The sequence below is a fragment of the Castor canadensis genome, chromosome 10 (assembly GCF_047511655.1).
Source record: "Castor canadensis chromosome 10, mCasCan1.hap1v2, whole genome shotgun sequence".
In the NCBI taxonomy this organism is placed as follows: domain Eukaryota; kingdom Metazoa; phylum Chordata; class Mammalia; order Rodentia; family Castoridae; genus Castor; species Castor canadensis.
In genome coordinates, this window is record NC_133395.1 from 70,140,156 (window position 1) to 70,159,522 (window position 19,367).

Here is a 19,367-nt window from a genome sequence, read left to right on the forward strand (position 1 = left end):
AAGGTTCCTGAGATTAATACCCCAGCAGCTGCATCACTGATTCAGTCTAGTAGTATGAATAATGGATGGGCTAAAAGGCAAAATGCACAATAATGTTCTTTTATTAATGAAATAAAGACTATTTGTGATGGCTAGCAATAAATTAGAAAAGCAAAAAAGAGAAAGCAGTCAACATTTGCCTCTGAAAAATGCAGTTACTTAAATCCAATAATTACTGCTGTGACAGAAAACATTGCCTTACAACTAAAATGAGATACATTCCTTGCGAGTCCTGCCTGTATTGCAGAGTAGAAATATTTTTGATCCATAGACTATATGGCCTATTGTTTGAGAAGAGAAAGCATAACTCATTATAGTAGAGTGATAGTGGTATTAAGCATATTCATAGAATTTCATGGGTGAAAGTTTCCTTAGGGATCATGTATAGTTGCCTCTCACCCCACTTCAGTCTATGGATGTGGAAATGGGGTGTGGTTAGGAAGCCTGTCCAAGATCAGATAATTACCTGTGCTACGACAGAAAGCTAATTCTTCTGACTTTTACCTACTGCTGCTTCCAAAGGGATTAAGCTGAAGCCACCAGATAAGCATTACAGAGATGTAGTCTGATTCTGAGTAGCAAAAGCAATGCTAATATTTCCATTCATATACCTTCCTCTTCTATTGCCATGCATTTCCTTTAACATTGCTCAAGTGTACCAGATGGTTTGTATAGATTTATGCTGATTTCCAAATTTAATGTCAGAAACAAGGATTTAAAATACCTGAGCAGAGCGTGGAAAACAATGGCATTTCGTTGTCAGTAGAAGAAGCCACTGGCCAAATGCATTAGGTTGACTCTATTGTAATAAATCTCCTGGTACTGCCTTTTGTTTGTGTATGCCTGCTATTATGGCAGGCCCCAAACAAAGGATATTAATTTCTCTTAAGATTTCCAGTGATTGGGTGTGCAGTCACCTGAGCTGCTGAGGTAACTGGCATTATTTTACCATTCCTCAGTTTTCATACTTGCTCTAGTAGATGTCAGGGGTTCTGTGATAGTCTTGTAATTTGAGGTAGGGATAAGAAGTGTTTCTTCTATACAGGACAGATTTATAATAGTCTGTTTCTCTATATCATTTCATTTTATCAGATATTTGTGCTTTCAGCCAAGCTCCCCCAGGTCACTTTATAGCTCTCTTCCCAGTGAACAGTGTGGAACTCACAATCACACACATATTTGAGGTAACTCAGGACATTATATTTGGTTACCACTGGTCAACACCAGAATCTCCAGGGATTTCTTGCTCACCTCTAACCTGTAATAATTAGCACCAAAATGTGATAATGCAGTCTTCAGATTTCTCTTAGGAGCTCCTAATGAAGTGGTAACTTACCGAAGAGGCACTTGGGATTTCTTTCTACTGCAAGTCCATGCATGCCATTCCAACAAAGCCACAACCCATGAACAAAATTGCTGATAAAGTAAGAAATCTATTAGGATCTTCTAAGTGTCAGTGGAGCATCAAGACTTTACCTGAAGATATTCTTACTTTGCAAAGATAGGCAATGAGGAGCAGAAACCCTATTTGCTTGAAATCTGGGAATATTTTCAAAATAAAGACTAAAGCTGCCTTTCTGCCATTCAGATATGGCTCAGAATTTAAATTTTCAGTGCAACATGTCAGAGGGCAAATGATACTTCAAATGCTTTGAGAAGGGTCATCAGTTTGGTTACATGTTTTGTGACAGTATCTCTCAAAAAAATCTATAACAACGTGTAGTTCTATTTTCTTGCTGAATTCTTCAGTTAACTGTGTTTGAGGGTTACAGATTTCAATTGTAAAAGATGAACCACACATATTTTAGAGGCAAGTTAATTTTAGAGCCATAATTAAAAATTTAAAGATATCATATACGACACTTTTTACTATGATAAGAAAGTGAGCCACAATAAATGTTTTTGAATGGCTAACTGCATAAGTATAAGAGAATATTAATTTCATCTGACATAAGAATTTGATCATATTTGAAATATAAATTGTATTCTTACATATTGATTCTTAATACTTTTAACTTCTTAGTCTTTGGTGTTTAAGAGTTGCTTGGAGTTCTGTTTTTGTTGTTATTCAAAAAATACATAATTATCTAAAAATAATTCTGTAATAATTAAGAAGTATGGAATACAAGACTAATATGCTTGTCCCCATCTACTAAGTAATCTAGAAAATTTAAGGAAGTTTCAGATTATACCATAGTGGAATTTATAGGGTATTTGAGAAATATGCACAAAAAGGTAATAGGAGGTCAATGTACAATTACGTGTCAAAAAGCATGGTCAAGACATTCTTGCCTGAGGGGTGTGATGAAGTAGGTAAAAGGTGATGAAGTCTTGGAGAATAAATATATTTGACTGGAAAGAAGGGAAGACAGGTCACTTCAGGTTGGTGAACAGCTTGAGCCAAGATGTACAGGTGAGAATGATACAAGTGATTTCAAAAATATATCAGTTAGGACTGTTTTGATGGCAAGTGAAGAAAATCCAAACCAAACTGGCTTAAGCAGAAAGGAAACTTATTATTTTACATAATTAGAAAGGTCCATGGATGGGACCTGGCTTCAGCGATGGATGGATCCAGCACTCAGTCAAAGCTCGGTTTCTTTCTGTCCTTCAATCCTGCTACCCTGAGTTGGCTTTAGTCCTGACATCATGTTGTACCAGGATGTGAAAAGTAGCTCCAGGCCTACTATCCTCTCAAAATGGAATTCATTACACCAAAAGTCTCACTTCATCTTATTGACTGGGCAGGTATCCATCCTGAACCAGTCATGAGTACTGAGGAATGCAGTCAGCTCAGGCTTGCTCTTAGGTGGCAAGCCCACCCCTGCCCTACCCTCAAAGATGGTAGGGTCACCTTCACTGGAATCAGTATGGGAAAGGGAAGATGTTCAAAGGGAAAGTAAGGTATGGTTAATTAAAGTAGGTAGAGTAAAAGGATGCTGTCCTAGAAGACACAGTGTCCACTAAAGGGACACAATGAGAACAGGGATCATTTTGAATAATAACAGGAACTAGACACTGGAAACTATTATAAGCACATTGCCAAGGATAGGACAAGGAATTGGATTTTATGAGGACTTATAAATAAACTGGACCTTGTGGAAATTGACCTGTCAACTGTGTATAGGATTATTGGGGATTGGCTGCTCCACAGAGAAATAGGTGACCTCTGTTGGACTTCTCCATATTTCAAAAGCCACAAAGTTCATAGAGTATCTTTTGTGTGCTATGAACTGTGGATAATGTAGAGAGGACATCCAAGATTTGATCTTGGCCCTTCGATGACTCTATAACATGGTGAGGAAAGCAGAGTCAATTGTGGGACAAGAGCAGCACCTACCAAATTGTTATGGGAACAGAGAAGAAAAAACTCCTAAAGTGAACCTCTGTCCATACAGCTGGGACTAGAATGATCCAGGCCCAGGAAGCAGAGGTGTATGGCAGAGACACCCTCTGGAACTTATTTGAGAGTAAGTTGGCTGGGAGCATCAGCATTAGCTGTAGCCTCTGAGATTATTTTGAGAACCTGCATGGGTAGGAGACTGTCCCTGTCGAGTCGCATAGGTCTCCCTGGTTTACAGGCCCTGAAATTCAGAATGGATTGGGACTCCATAGAATCCGGACTTGCTGTTCCAAAGTTTTCTCTGATCCATAGAGTGGGGACACCCTTATCTTTCAGCTTTTGATGCTGCCTTGGGACTTCTCTTCATGAACTCTGTGTGAAAACAAGACATGTGAGCCACTAGAGTACAGGCACCCTATTTTATTCTACTTGGTAGGCTTCAGAGTAAATGGCAAGAATTTATTTGAACCTTGTATAGAAGAAGGAGTTCTGTTCTGAGTTAGCAATGTGATATGGGCAAGTCTTTGTACATGCCTGGGCCTCAGTTACCTGCCTATAAGCACAGAGCATTGGACAAAGATGCTTTATGAAGCCATTCACTTCTGAAAGTCTAAACAAGTCCAATAAAAATAATTACCTTTATTTCCCTTATTTCATGACACTGGATCATCTTCTACATGTCTGTCCAAGAATAAATGACATGAGGATACTAAATAGCTGAAAGTTCAGGAACACTTGAGCATGAGAGTTCATCTACAAAGGTGAACATTCAGAAAGCAGCTCACTAAGATTGTCAGGAGGGGCAGAAGTGACCACTTAAATGGGTCCAAGGGACAAAGCATGGGCTCTCTAGGCAGAGGGACAAGTAAGAATAGAATATGATTATTCTTAAAGGGACTTGAAGAAATGAAGGTGAAAATTATGGTAATGGGCTTCTCCAACTATATACTCAACATTTTTTAATGAATTTTTTTTGGTGGTACTGGAGTTTGAACTCAGGGGCCTACCCTTGCTAGGCAGGCACTCTACTGCTTGAGTTACTCTGCCAGCCCCTAGACTCAATGTTAATGCCACCAGGTTTCATCAATTGAATTACAGTATTTGTGGAGTAGTGTCCCAGTTCTGTGACTACTGCCAAGAATGTGACTTGAATAGATTATCATAAATATCATAAAATTGATGGGTATAGACCAAGAACTATATGAAGTCCTTAAAATTCAGCAAGAATCAAAGATGGATGTCAATTTAAACAAGGCAGTTACTGAATCATTGGGTGGGGGATGCATTAAACATCAAGATAGTACCACTGAGAGTGAGGGAGAAAGGGAAGATGCTTGAGTTAAGTTGTAATGGGGGCTTTGTTTTGCAGTGCTTTCCTCTGACCTGCAGCTACTTAATTTTAAAACACTATCTTATATCAAAGTATAAAGGAAAGAAAACATCTTACATGTCTGGAAGTCTTGGCTGTTTGGAACTCAACTCTGTAAAGGTGGGAAGAAATTACTCCTGCTCAATATTTATCAGATGAAAGAACTAAGTGAACAGTTCACACAGCCAGAGACAGCAGGATACAAAATTTCTGACCACAAACCACGTGTGCTTTTCTTTCCCAGTCTGACAGCCTGTGTTCACTATTCAGAATTCAGTCTAACACCAATGACTTTTTTCTTCCTCAAGAAGGTAGGAATAGAACTATTTTTTATGACTAGGAGAAGAGTTTATATTACCCTTGGATTAACTACAGAATGCTTTTTATGTAAGTCAGACTAAATAGACATCTGTTTTCTACAAACATTCAACTCCACACAAACAGAACATTTTCAGTTTGCTTTGAAAGCAAAATACCATGTGTTGTAACTTTACAATGTTTTAAATAAGGTTAGAAACTCAAGTTTATGTTGCTGAAAATTTCATAAAATCAGTGGGCATAAGACCAAGGGCTATATATATGAAGGTCCTTAAAAATTCAACAAGCAGAAGAATCAAAGATAGACATTTCAACAAACCAGTGATTGAATCATTATATTAGCAATCTAGTGAAGCAAGAAGTGAATTATTAAAGTTTATCGTCCTCATTGGTTTGTAATACTGTTATTCAGTGTGTGGGTAGTTTTTAAAGTAGAACGAGTCACCCTAACAAAGCCATTTACTGCACTGGTTCTACACACAGTCTCTACTTTGCTCTTTATTACTTCATTTTGGAACTTTGATTGCTCTATTTTAGACCTAAGATTGTTCTAATGCTATACTGCAATTGTATGAGGGGCTTAGTTTTCACTTTGTTCTCAGAACCAGGCTGACTATAAATTTATCTCAGTTCTTTGAAGAAGCTAACAGTATATTTTCAAGAGGAAAAATGGTGGCATATATCCCTGTTGGGGAAAAGTAATCTCTTAAAAGCAGAATAACCTCCAGGCTACATCCTTTTAAAGAAGGACTTTCAAACGAGGACGCTTCAACTTTTATATGTGTTCTATATTTTCCTTCAGGCTTTGTACCTGCTTGTCTCTGTCTGTGTAACGTTTCTGTGTAATGGCCTGTACCGTCCTCACACCCATTAAATCCATGATGAAGTCATGCTGTTCCCTATTCTGATGTCGTAATAACTTCCAGAGCTCCAGCCAGATATCACATCCTGGGGATCATCTGAGGTTTCCATGGGAAAATGAGGCATAATGACCAGGAGTTAGAATACCTACAAAAGCAAATCTGAGTTTCATACATTGCCACATACTATAATGAAAATGAACTTTGTAAAGTGAAATCCATAGGAATGTCTCCATTTGGTTTAATTGCAGGCAAAGCTGTGTTCAGTTTCAGGCGTTGGTTTCATTAAAATTAAACCATCCTTCCCAGAGGTTCTGCCACAGATAATAAGATCATTTAGAGTGAGGAGGTGCTGAAAGAACAGGGCGAGCTTGTTGTTCTGTTTCCATGTCTGACAACTTCATCATCTTTCTTTTCACCTTTATTATTCAGCTGTCCTGATCTGCGTGTTGATCAATGTGGCTTGTGGGGCCTTCCTACAGCCACACACAAAGTCAGGTTCCCATTTACTAAGGCTAGTCTCTTGGTGGCTAGCCAGGGAGCCACCAAGGCTGATAGATGTGCAGCTGGCAGAAGTCTGGGTAGGGTTGGGGAAGAGTTCCAACCTGCGATAGCATCCATCCTGCCTGTGCCTGCTGGTGTCATGACCAGGTCCTCTAAGAACTCCATTTGGGGGAGCAGAGAGCTCCCAAGGGTGGTAACCATTAACCAGTGTGAGCCATAATGGACCGGTTAACTTGGCCTACATATTTCTCTAACCTCTAAAAGTTCTAGAAAACGTTTCTTGTGCCATTACCCTCGGCCTAATTGCCCTCTTTCTCATTTTATGCCCCTGCTAGACCACCGCTCTTGATAAGGAGAGGCAGGTTTTCCGACGAAGACGCAACCAGGATGTGAGGAACCGGTACAAGGCGCAGCCAGCCCCTCCGGAACTCAACTCGGAATCGGAAGACTACTCCCCGAGCTCCTCCGAGACTGTTCGCTCCCCCAACTCACCCTTTTAATAAGACCCTTTTACTCAAAGTCCTATCTTAACCCTTTGAGACTCTGAGATTTTTTTTCCCCAAATTTCTGTAAAACAGTTTCATCTGATCTATCTAGCACTCAATGCTTGAATGGCAGAACAGAAAGTGTGTTTTCGGGTTCCTTTGTAGCAATTTCCCTATACTGAATGAGATGGCATGTAGCATTTGTGAAGATGGTGATTTGCTGCTAATAGGGTCCTTAAAGAGTTAAGGCAAATTTGCAGTTTTTTTAAACCTAGAAGCAATGAATGTTTTCATCAGTCAAGCTAGGATCTGCAGTTTGTGATGCAGAACGTGTTAACCCTTTGAGTGCTTAGAATTTCATGGAGAATCCTTGCTGGGGAATTTTTCAGGCATGTATTTCTTGATTTTGCTTTCGATCAAGGGGTGTTATTAAGATGCTGAAATACCTAGACAAGAAGGGAATCTGGAATGACATCTTGGTTATCCTTTCCTGTGAGCTTAGAACGTGGCAGGTTTATAACTTCAGCATCTGCAACCCTGTTTCCTCACAGTCCTGTGAAGAAAGGAAGTTCTTTTCTTTAGAAGTATAATGGTCTGCTGCAGGTGAGCCTTGCATCTAGAGTAGAGGGAATTGGGTTTGTGGCAGCCTGACCCAAGAAATGGACACCCCAAAATTGTCTCCAGATGAAGACATATGATGATGCCCTAGAAATGCTCCCACAACAGCTGCTGCTAGTCTGTGCAGATCCTCAGGGAGTCACCACAGCTTGTCCCATACTTGATGAGTGAGGGTCTGTCTGCTCAGTATCAGACATCTACAGGAAAGAAACAACTGATGGAAAAGAGCAATAAATTGCCAGGTGCTGTAGAGGGCTGGAATCTCAAGCAGAAAGAGGAAACGAGATCTTGTGCTTTTTCTCACCTGCTTTTTCATTATACTGTGGTCATCAGTGTGAAACACACACATAGTATGAATCCATCCATCAGAGAGCTGGGGTGCAAGGAAGATTTGCAGGTGCTTTGCAAGGTGACTGAGGGGAAATCACAGCGGGACACAATCCAGAATGTTCCAAAAATGGGTTGTAAGGAAATAAAGCAACTCCATGAGTACTTTTAGATTATCTATAATCTCCTAGGAAGAGCAGAATGGAACACCTAGAAGACACCACAGAGGATAAAACTGTCATTCCCTAAGATGATTTTTTTTGTACGTCTTTAGCTGTTTGAAAGGGACATACTCTTTTTCTGTCTCTGGGCCAAGTCCTATCTGAGATCTGTATTTTCACTATTACCAATCTCTCTCTAGGCCTGTGTCTCCAGGCCTGAGTTTCTTCTAGAGCGTATCACATTTCAGAATGTGGGCCTGCTGCTTCCTGTTCATTATGGCAGTGCTCAGGAAGAAAACAGGGATATCTTGGAGGCAGGGGCCCAACTCAAGTGTCTCCTTAAGTTTTCTTAGCTTTGTGATCCAGTGAGTGATACCTCACAGGATTTGTGTCCAGATGACTGAACAACACTCTTTTTCTCAGTTTTGAATGTACTTCAGGATATCCACAAGCCTTGAAACTTCTGAGCAACTTTTCTAGTCAGTTCTTTATTTTCAAACTCACATTGATCTTCACTTTCTGCTTTTTACTTCACACCTTTAAACTACAATCTGCCTTCCTATGGATTTATAAATAACAGCATGCCATTCGTCTGCCACACAGACATCCAGGATTTCTGCTCTTCCACACTTAATCATAACATTTATTGAGGGTAATTCTTAAGGGAAAAAAAAACTCTTTTAAGAATTTGGAAATGATGACACATAAAATCACAAAGTAGCACAAATCAGTACATCAATTGAATTTGGTGTTTTTTGGGGAGTGGGGGAAGCACAGAACACCAGGAAGGGTGTTGGTGTATAGGTAAATTCCATAGTCGTGAAGGACACTGAGGGGCCAGAAATGATTTCTTTCTCTGAAACCAAAAAGCAAAGCACTATCCTAAGGCTAAGGAATAACTATCTATTTTAGCCTCAACTCTAAATATGGTGACTATAAAGAATCCTATGGGCAGAGACCTACTTGCAGAGGATTGTCATTTTCCTTTCTTTTTCTGAATTGCTGCTTTTTCCATGTACATTAAAGGTGTTGCTACAGCATCCAGTGTACGGGACCTAAGGTGCATTGCTCAGGCCCTTGCCATCAACACCTAGGGGCACTCAGGAGTGTTTCTCAGTGCACTGTAGAGTGGCAGCTCAGAAGAATGCAGGGCCCATTCAGCATGTGGAGCCCAGCACATCGCTGTAGAATCTGAGTGAGCTACGCTGAGCAAACAGCGGAATGTAACCTGTCAAGTAGAAATATTGAGTAATCAGATGGAATGCAATCTTTCCAGCATTAAGCTACTGAGATGTTGAATGTCAGAGATGTACTCAGAGGGTTAACAGACAAGCACAAGGCATGCTGAAGATATTGGTGTATCCAGATTACTTTGCTTTTAGCCAGTGCTTTCTGATTTTTTTCTTAACATTCTTGGGATAGTTCAAGTTTGAAATAATTAAGTGGTGGTGTTCTTTAAGGAATTTCTATAACCAAATTAATCATATTTTTTATTTCACTTATCATAGAACAAATATGTACCATTATGCAGTGTATCTCTGTAATTATCAATTTAATCATCGCCACAAGTGTTTCCATATTTTTTTTCAGATATTTAAAATAGCCTTTATGGTAGTGGCCTAGTGATGGGGACTGTCTTTCCTTTACTGACACATGACCAACCATATGGTGTTTTCAAGGGAATTTTAAGATTCACTTTTGACAGTAGACTAGTTAAGGAAGAATCCTTCATTACCTGCATCATATAAGTCATCTCTGTAGATGAGAGCTGTTCATATTAATGAGCACATTTTTCTCAACATTGTAGCAGAAATCATTTATCCATCATGATCAGTGAATATGTGATTTGCTCCACACCATTAGAAGGAGAAGTAAGATTTCAGTTGTTGAAATGTTTTTACCGTAGCCCTCATCTAACTTACACGTGGTGCATATTAAAATAAGCAGAAAAAAAAATGTGAATAAACTACTAAAAACACTTGGTGTTTTGTATTCAATGAGACCTTCCCAGAACCTATTTAGCACCCCCATGGGTGGTGGTTAACAGGCCCATCAGATATTCTTGAAAGAAAGCAATATATCCATGAATGAAGGCTAAAATTGCAATCCTTTACCCTCTGAGGCATATATCAGTTGAAAAAAGAAAAGAAAAGAAAAATTGACTCAGGGGGTCACGGTGCTACCGTATGACCAGGGCTCAAGCACATTAAATCACGGTTGTTTGCTGGCCAACGGCATCCGTTAGACAACTCTATCCCCGTGCTGAAGCACAATTGTGCCAAGGGAGAGCTTTTTTAATATTATTGTGTTGCCCCCTAGCCCTTCTCTGGGTAAGGATCTGTCAGCATTTCCATGATAAACTCCTATTCTCGAAGGTTTTTAATTTAACCATAAAAATGTGCCCCAGGCTGAAGTTTGCTATTCAGGGTCTGTACCAAAGAGTGACTCTCTTCTCAACTTCCTTTCAATTCTTCTAAGAAAAGAACAACAAGAATCAATATTTGTCCTTAATTGTGATTTCAGAATTTTGGAAAGCACTAAAATCCGAAAAGGTAATTTTAACATAGTTACTCACTTGAATGTGGTTCTTCTTACTGGATCACCTGGCATATATTGTTGATAACATATTTTCTATAATTCATAAGTCATTCATTTTTAATTGCTACATAATTTTTTGTTCAACAATTTAAAAAAACTTGAAGTTGGTCAGCTCAAAGGTCAACCTTTCCACTTGTCTGCCATTTCCATTAGGGGTTTGGGAAAAATACTCTCAAATAGATCCTTACTTTGCATGTAGTATAGAGGAACAAATATGTGCTTCTTTGCAGGTATGAATTTCCTCTTTTAATCATCAAATTTCATGAAGCCATTCTAGTCTGTTGGGAAAATAATGATTAAAAGCACTTCCAAAATAATACTTTTTTCAGTTCAGATACAAAGATTGTATAAGATAATACTCTTCACACTTTTTATTTAAAGCTAAATAAATCAATGAAACTTGCAAACATACAGAAAATTTGATCACTGCAAAAAGTACTTTAAAATCTGGTCCAATGGTGCTTAAACGTGGAATAGTTACAGATGGGGTCTCCAAACCATCAGATAGAATCTTTAGTTTGTATGTGATTACATACTGAAGGAAGAGGTGCTCTTAAGCCAGTCTTTTTTTTTTTTCAGTCTTTTATTTTTTAGTCATTTCAAATATGCAACCATCCATCCAGTACATTAAGGGTCATGAACTAGTGGGAAACAGGAAATTCAATGTAGAGGCTTAGTCTACCTCTGGTTGGAGTGGGTTTTTTGTTGTTGTTTTGTTTTGGTTTTGTTTTTGTTGTTGACTGCAACACAGGCTTTAGTGAGAGAACATCGAACTGGCAGGTGTTTAATTATGAGATTTGCGTTATTTTGCCCATGGAGACAAATCACAGATCTAGGTTTATTCTTTTTCCCTAAAGGAAAAGCAATCTCTAAAACTAACCCATACCTGTAAATTTCCTCAGTATTTTTTTTGTACTAATATGAGACCCTTAATGTTGCTTTAATGTAAAATTGTATATTTTTGTCTGTGACATACTTTATTAATTTAAAGTAATAGTTCTAAAACCTTAACTGTCGTATTAAAAGAAAGTAGAATTTTAAGAGTGATGTTAAAGATACTATTAATATCAGTTCATTCCAATCCAATCAAATGTGGTAAGGAAAAGAACTTGACTAGTTCTTTAGGCACAATTTCTCACTAATCTCTGGTGTATTTTCAGAATAAATAAGAAGAAATTGAAACTGGTCCAAGGTTAGAGTCATAGCCTCAACAACTTTTTAAAAAATTTTTATTAGGAAATTAATAATAGCCTTTTTCATTCTGACTGAAAGAAAATTATTAAAGGATTAGTTGAGTGTGAAATTAAATAGTATTTTGCTCATGCATATTAAAAAGGTGGGCTGGGAACTTGAGGCATTTGAACAAGTTTCCCGAAAGGTTTCAATTTGGTAGGAGAAAAAAATACAATGTTTCCTTTAAAAATACTGAATTTATCATTTGCTGCATGGATCAGATGGCAGAGGTTAATGTTTGGTTTTCAGAAACCTAATGAAATAACTTTCAAACGATTTGTATCCATGATTAAAGGTGGAATGAGATCCAATTTTTTCTTAATCCTTCAGTTTAAGCTAATAAATGTAGGTTAATGTGGAATGAAATCATCTGTGATATATTATGTTCATTTATCAACTGAGCTTTTTTGATGTTGCCTGTTTTTATGTAAAACATGTTCTTAAAATTAATAAAATAATAGCTCTTGGTGTCTGAACTACTATAAAATACCCAGGCCAGTGGGTCTAGTCTTCAGTTCACGTTGCTATAATGGAGTGAAATTTTATTTTAGTTCAATTCATAATTGACACATTCAGTCCACGGAGGAATAGCCCAGCTGTGTTCTTGAGGGGAATTCTCTCTGTGCAAGGCTTTAAAAATTAGTCATGCGGTCAGAGTGTAGCTTTCCCACATGTCCTGCATGGCACAGTGTGCATTTCATGAACATAATTCAAAAACAACTATTCCAAAAATGTCCCTTTTTATATATTACCTTCCTGCCTGGGCCAGTGACTTGGATAAACACAAAGAAATCAAATACTGTTCAGCCCTATTTTATCCTTCAACCTATATGCACAAGCTCTCCAGAGAAAAGTGTTGTTTTAGTCACTAACCTGTAATTAGCTGCCATTTTCATAACAATTTCCCATTAGACATTCCATGTGCATTATTGACCTTGGAGAAAATTGCAAAAGTGTACAATGGACTACAGTTCTTTCCTATTGAGCTTCTCAATGCTAGGAGATTGAAAAGTTAGCCGTCAAGAGTGACTGCAGGTCCCCTGGTGTCTTATGAAGGTGCCAGGATATCTCCGAGCACTTATAAAATTATCAGTCACCTTCCTGCCATCCACAGGCTATCATGGCAGATGTTGTTTCCCCCTTTTGCTCTTCTGCACTGCAGTCACCAGGTTCTTATAGAAGCTTCTAGCAACTGCTATGAAACAATAGCTGAAGTGATTGCTTTCTAAGGGTCATTACCTTGTTTTATTAGGCTAGTAACCTTGCCAAAAACCTGCAATGGAAAAATGGGCTTTGAAGGGAAAACCTCCATCCCAACTCTGAAGTCGAAGATGTTCAAACCACCACACATGGAAATTGGGAAGGAAAGATGTTCCACAACTCCAGGCCATTTGGACTGGGACTCATTACATACGAAGTAGGCACTTTGCTCTGTCTTAGAAGTTAGCCTGCTTCCCCCGGCTCCAGTAAATAGGAAGCACTAAGCAAAGACAAGGAGCCACACCCAGCCAGCTGGACCAGCCAGATCCATGCTGGCCATCAACACTGTGACAGATGTCCCAGCCAGCTTGTCTGCACTTCCAAATCATTCATTCAAATGTTTCTTGAGTGAATGCCAACACTATAGAAGGCCCTTCATTTGGGTTTAGAAAAGGGAAACTCTGTTGTCAATTTTTATTTTTTATGGATCAGAAAACTTTAAAGATAAAAATACATTTTGAACTGCAAGGTGTGCTAGTTATTGAGACTCTTACTTTAGGGTTCTTATGGTCCATAAACCCACACCTAGCAAACTGTGTGTGTTTATAGAAACTTTGATTCTCAGACTTGAGGTTGTTTGTTTACCATCTGCCTGTTCAATGGTATACATACCCTATGGTATCTTGGCTTGGCTCCTGGGCTTTGAGGTAGAAAGCCTCTCAGAGACCTTTCTGCTGTCTGTAATTAGCATGAGACTTTAACCTCTTACCATACACTAACACTGCATCAATCAAACAAGCTTAGCAAAGACCTACAATGAGTAATTCATGGTGCAAAATAAGACACAATTCTTATACATGATCTTAACCAAAAAGCCAAGAAGCAATATAAGACACAAGTCCTATTCTTAAGAATCTTGTCCTAGTGAGAAGTCTTCCTACCCTGATGTCCATGGGGTGGGGTGACTGATTTATCACTCACAGATGGCCAAACACCAGTTTGTCAGGGGCACAGAATCCCTACCATCCCAAGGCTGGCTCTCTCAGCATGTGTGGATGGTGCAGGCCGTCTGCAAACCAGCCATCAGTCACATGCAAATACCTTTGTTGCCCCCTCTATTACACTCTCTAAAAACCCCTAGAAGAAAGAAAAGAAAGAAAGGAAGATGGGGAAAGAAAGAGAAAAGACAGAAAGAAAGGCTGATGAGACCAATTTTGCCATAGTCTTAAGACCTGCTATATTGTTTGAAGAGTTTAAAAGGACAGGATATAATAGTCCTTCAACGTGTGTTCCTCTAAACCAGGCCCAGGTGATGCTCTGTGAGAATCAACAGCATACCTTTGTAAAAATGAAACACACCTCTTGGTCTCTTCCATATTCTTCATCCAGGAACAGAGTGCCCTATGCTAGGGTGAGTAATAATAAGGTGCCATCAATGACTTCATCAGTGCTCCCCTGTTAGAAGACAGAGGTGGGACATTTCCCAAGAAGCTTCAAATTACCACACTTCCCTGGACCTTCAAGATCCCCTGGAAGGACCAAGACCTCCTACCCACACACTCTCTTGGAAGGACATAGCCTGAGCCTGAGCTACTGAAGGGAATTTAAGCCAGCCCCCCCCAACCCCCCACCCCATACACACACTCCTTCTGCATCTACTCCCACTTCCAGCAAGTTTCTATCATGTGCCAGTCCCCCTGCTGGACCCTGAGCCACAGATATAATACTTAACCTCACCTGTCTCATGCTCATAGGCCAGGGTAGAAAACAGAGAGTGGCCATCCAGCATGATCAGGGATGTGACAAAAACAGCACAGGATGGGACAGTTGGGGATCACTTTACAAAATCTTCTAACTACCATGGAGCATTCAAAAGAAGCTTCCTGTAGAAGCAGTCTGTATCAGTCTATTTTTGGTTACTAATAACACAATACCACTGGGTAAGCTACAAAGAAAGGAGTTTTCTGCTCATAGTTCTGGAGGTTCGAGGTCAAAGAGCCTTATCTGGTGATGGCCTTCTTTCTGGCACAGTTTTGAGGCAGCTCAAGGAATCACATGCAAAAGACAGAGAGTGTGTGTATGTGTGTTCTGGTCTCTCTCCTTTTTATAAAATCAGCAGGATTCAATCATGGGGGCTTTATCTTAATGACTTTATCTAATTCTAATTACCTCTCAAAGGCTGCACCTCTAACTATCATAGTTGGCTTAAGTTCCCACCCTCTTAGTACTGCATAATGGGGATACATGAAGCCTTGGGGGAGCACAATCAAACCATAGCAGAGCTCCTGAGAGACAGTCTGAAGAACAAGCAGGAATCAGGCAAGACAAATCGGAGAGAGGTGTTCTAATCCATGGGCACTGTCTATGCAAACACTCAGAGAGGACCTCAGAATCAGTGAGAGGGAAGCTCAAAGTCAGTCCCAATGAGACTGGGGCCAGCCCAGGGAGCTGAGCTTAAGGGAACCCTCAGCTGTCATGCTATGAAAAAGGCATTGGGACCACCCCATCTCCTAACTATGTGAATGTGCTCAGAATATGTTGGATAAGCATGAAAATGAAACAGTCCCAGATGGCAGGTCCCAAGGCTAGACAAGAAGGAAGTGGAGCAAAGTAGACTGCTCTTGAGGGGACATCAGAGACCCCAGGATCAGGCTGAAATACAGTGGATCCCAACTGCTTTCTCATACCAATATCAGAGAACAGCCTCTCTGCAAACAAAGGAGATGCCATATGTTAATCCCTTCCTGTAACTGGTTTCTACAGCTCACAAAGCTTATCAGCTCACTGCTCACAGGGGAAAAAAAAAATCAGTCTTCTCTTCTCCAAGGTTGCTTCTCTTTGCTCTGCAAAAAAAAGAAAAGAAAAAGGAAGAATCCACTGACCCTGAAAATAGCTCTCTCCTGCCTTCTTCCTGGATGAATCCACGTTGTCACCTTTCCTTTACAGAAGGGTGATAATTAATGTCCCACCTGAGAGAGGTTTCATTATTCCATCAGAATTACCTATTAATTTGCTGGATTCTTCTGATTTAGCATGCACTTGTCAGCGTGGGCTCATGGCTCAGAATGTGAAATATCCTTTCATTTTCAACATGTAAATCAAGGCCCAAACCAACCCAGACATTTCAATTTCCTCACTTGACATGGTTCCCTCTGTTCTCACTGTTGTGCATGTTTCATCTTCTAATAACATTTTCTAAGTCCTCTACTATATTACCAACGAACTGTTTTGCTTCATAGAAAGCTTCTATTATTTCTTCCTACTTTATAGAGGAAGGTAACAGTTCATACCAGTTTCTTAAATTGGAAAACTGAAAATTCCCCACTTGGGAGGAAGGCCTCATTCTAACACACACACACACACACACACACACACACACACACACACACACACACACACACCTGCTGATTTACCTAAAGTGATCCTCGGGCCTAGTGGTTTTTGTGGGTTATCCTGAAACGCCCGCACCTCAGCATGCTTTTCTGCAAAAACGTTGTTGACAGGTATGTGTGGCTTCATCCTACTGCCTCTCGGGGCCTTCTGACAACAAGCCTTCCTTTTTCAACATATTCACACCAAAAATCTGATGGAAATCCATTGAGGGTAGGGAAACCAGGATCTCCTGTGTAACCTAAGTTTCCCAGATGCCCAGTGATACATTCAGAGAAGCAGAGAGAGCCAAACCCCATGGACCTCCAGAATCAAGCTGCTGGGGCTGTGTCCGTTCACTAATGGGCCCTGGGTATCTTCAACATTAGCTGCCCAGAGCTGCTGTGGCCCCTCTATGGGCAGAGTCCAGCAGACAGCAGGTGCCTTGGACCTAAATGATGGCTACCATTAGTCACACTCTCAGGATCATCTGACCCAGCTCTGTCCCCAATCTGTCAGCAGGGCTCGCTCTAATGGATAGAAATTTTCCAGGTGAGAGAGAGGCCAGCATCTCCTGGGACCAAGTTAGGTCTCCTACAGCTGTCATGTTCCCTCCCAGGGCACAGTTGCACTCATCAGTGTTTGAGCAAAAGTGGCACATACTCCCCTGGCATGGCCAAGTTCAGACCCAAGTTTCCACCTGCTCTCTAGAAGCAGGAAAACGTGAGGTTTCTCTCCCACAAATACTCATGGCTTCACTTCTCCCTAAATCCACACTTGCCCCTAGACATACTCTGTCTGACCTTGGCCTCTGCTATGCCTTTCACAGGGCTGGGGAATCAATCTCCAAGTTTCAGTCTCACAAGAGAGGTCATGCGTTCTATTAAAGCACCAGACACCATTTCAACGAAGTCAAAGTCACAGTTGGAGTGGAGGCTGTGTACTGTCCTGAAAGTCACAACTATGTCCTGAGAGATGTCCTAAATGCAGCAACTAATCATGAGCCCAGAAAAATGGAGATTTTCCATTCTGAAGTCTAGTGCATCAATATTCAGCTTTAAGAGCTCAGATGCCACCTTGCTGCTGCTCGTCTGTAGAGCTGTGCGTTACTCCATTGCATGGCCTCAGGGTCACAGAGGCCACTGCTACCTGGTTATGCTGAGAAGTTGGTTTGTGTGTATGTGTACATGTCTGTGGATATATGTAAGTTTACAGGTGTATATTTGTGAGTATGTGTGGAGGTGTGTGTAGATGCATGTATGAGGGAGGATGTGTGGGAGTTGTGTCCAGATGTATACGTGTACAGGTGTGAGTGGTGTGTGGGTCTGTAGACATTTGTATGTATGTGTGTATGCGTATACTTGTGCATATGTGTGTAGGTGTGTGTGGTGTGGGTCTAATGGTGTCTGTGTGTATGTGTGCATGTGAGTATGTATGTGTTTGTGTCTATGTGGAGGTGTGTGTGTGTGCAGGTGTGTGTGTGGTTTCGATTTGTGTTCATATGTGTATGTGTGAGTAGGTGTGTGGGTCTGTGCATGTTTGTGTATATGAGTGTAGGGGTGTGTGTGTGTAGACATAAATGTGCACTGGGGGCATGGAGATAAAAGATGTGAGCCCGCACCGTACAATGCCGCCAGCCTGCGGCATTGGCCACCCCTAGGCCCCCATAAAGATTATTTCCCTCTCCCAAAATGTCAGTCTTGATAGTCTCCTGTAACTTGGGACCTGATCCTGGCCGGAGCTGGCCTCCCAGAGCTCTATTTACTTCCCCAGTGTCTTCCACTTCATCATTCACAGCACTCAGAGGCAGCTGCAGTAACTTTAGATTTGAGTCGTCAGCCTGGAAAGTCTTGTTGTAAATCAGGAAGGCTTAGTCTGGCACTGGGAAACGGAGGTGTTTGCTCCTGGGATTTTCTGTCTGGAGGAGGGAGGCTTCTCATCTCCCAACCTCCCCCAAATGCTGATGCTCTTCACAGATATCTGATGTGAAAGGTTGCCTGCTGGCTATTGGCATCTTAAAAATGTTTACGTGTGAAATCACCAGACCATTATCTTTCTTCCACACGAGGCCTAGCTTTAGCAATCAGCCAGTGGCCCTCTGATATTGACTTTCTTTCTTCCTGTTGGTTTGGCTGACAGAAGAGCCCCTGCTGCAAAGGCTCCCTTGTCTCCAGGGAGCACAGGAGTCTTGCTGTGCTCTATATCTAGTGAGGTGAACATCAGTGGGGGCCTAGGAAGGAAGGGCCACATGTGGAACTGTAAGTAGGGGCTCTTTTTGTGCAGCAGATGAAAATTTTTGAGGGCAAGAGTTTGAAATTCCCAGTCAGGTGCCCAGTGACTCATGCCTGTGGTCCTAGCTACTCAGGAGGCAGAAATCAGGACGATTGAGACTCAAAGCCAGTTGGGTTGATGTTCAAAGACAGCTGGAGCAAATAGTTCAAGATACCCTATCTCAAAAAATACCCAACCAAAAAATGGCTGGCGAAGTGGCTCAAACCCAAGTACCATCAAAAAAAAAAAAAAAGGTTGAAATTCCCCCTTTCTTGGGAAGGCATATTTTCCTCCATTTGTTTTCAGCCACACTTAAAAGCCAAGAATCACCTAAGGCTTCTAACAGAATTCTGGAGTTCACAAATCACAGCTAATATGGTCCTCCTGCCAGCTAGCCACCTGAGCAGAGCTCTCTTCCTAGGCACCAAACACCTGGTCATTGCTCCACACTAAGACCATATGAGGACACAAGAGAGAAAAAATATGACATGACCTGGGACAAGCTCACAGCTTTGCCCAGTCTGGAGAGTCTCAATAGTGTGAGTGCTTAGAGCATCAAATTCAAAGTCTTACGTGGCAGGAAATATGGTTGGTGAGGGCTTCACAGAAACCTTGTATGCCATATTAAAAAATGAGGAGATATTAAAGCCTTTTAGGCAGGCATGACATATT

The 19,367-nt window shown here is 40.7% G+C and overlaps 1 protein-coding gene across 3 annotated transcripts in view; it reads left to right on the forward strand.

Moving 5' to 3' along the window:
- Dclk1 (doublecortin like kinase 1) overlaps positions 1 to 10,002 on the forward strand; it is a 341,030-nt gene extending 331,028 nt beyond the window's left edge. For 2 of the 3 annotated variants that reach the window (XM_074043543.1, XM_074043542.1), the window contains one exon: positions 6,769 to 10,002. In XM_074043543.1, coding sequence (XP_073899644.1) covers positions 6,769 to 6,826 — 58 coding nt within the window. In that variant the 3' untranslated portion in view covers positions 6,827 to 10,002. Of the gene's footprint in view, positions 1 to 6,757 lie in introns of all 3 variants that reach the window. The other variant, XM_074043545.1, reaches the window with a different exon arrangement.
- Positions 10,003 to 19,367: the final 9,365 nt, after the last annotated feature.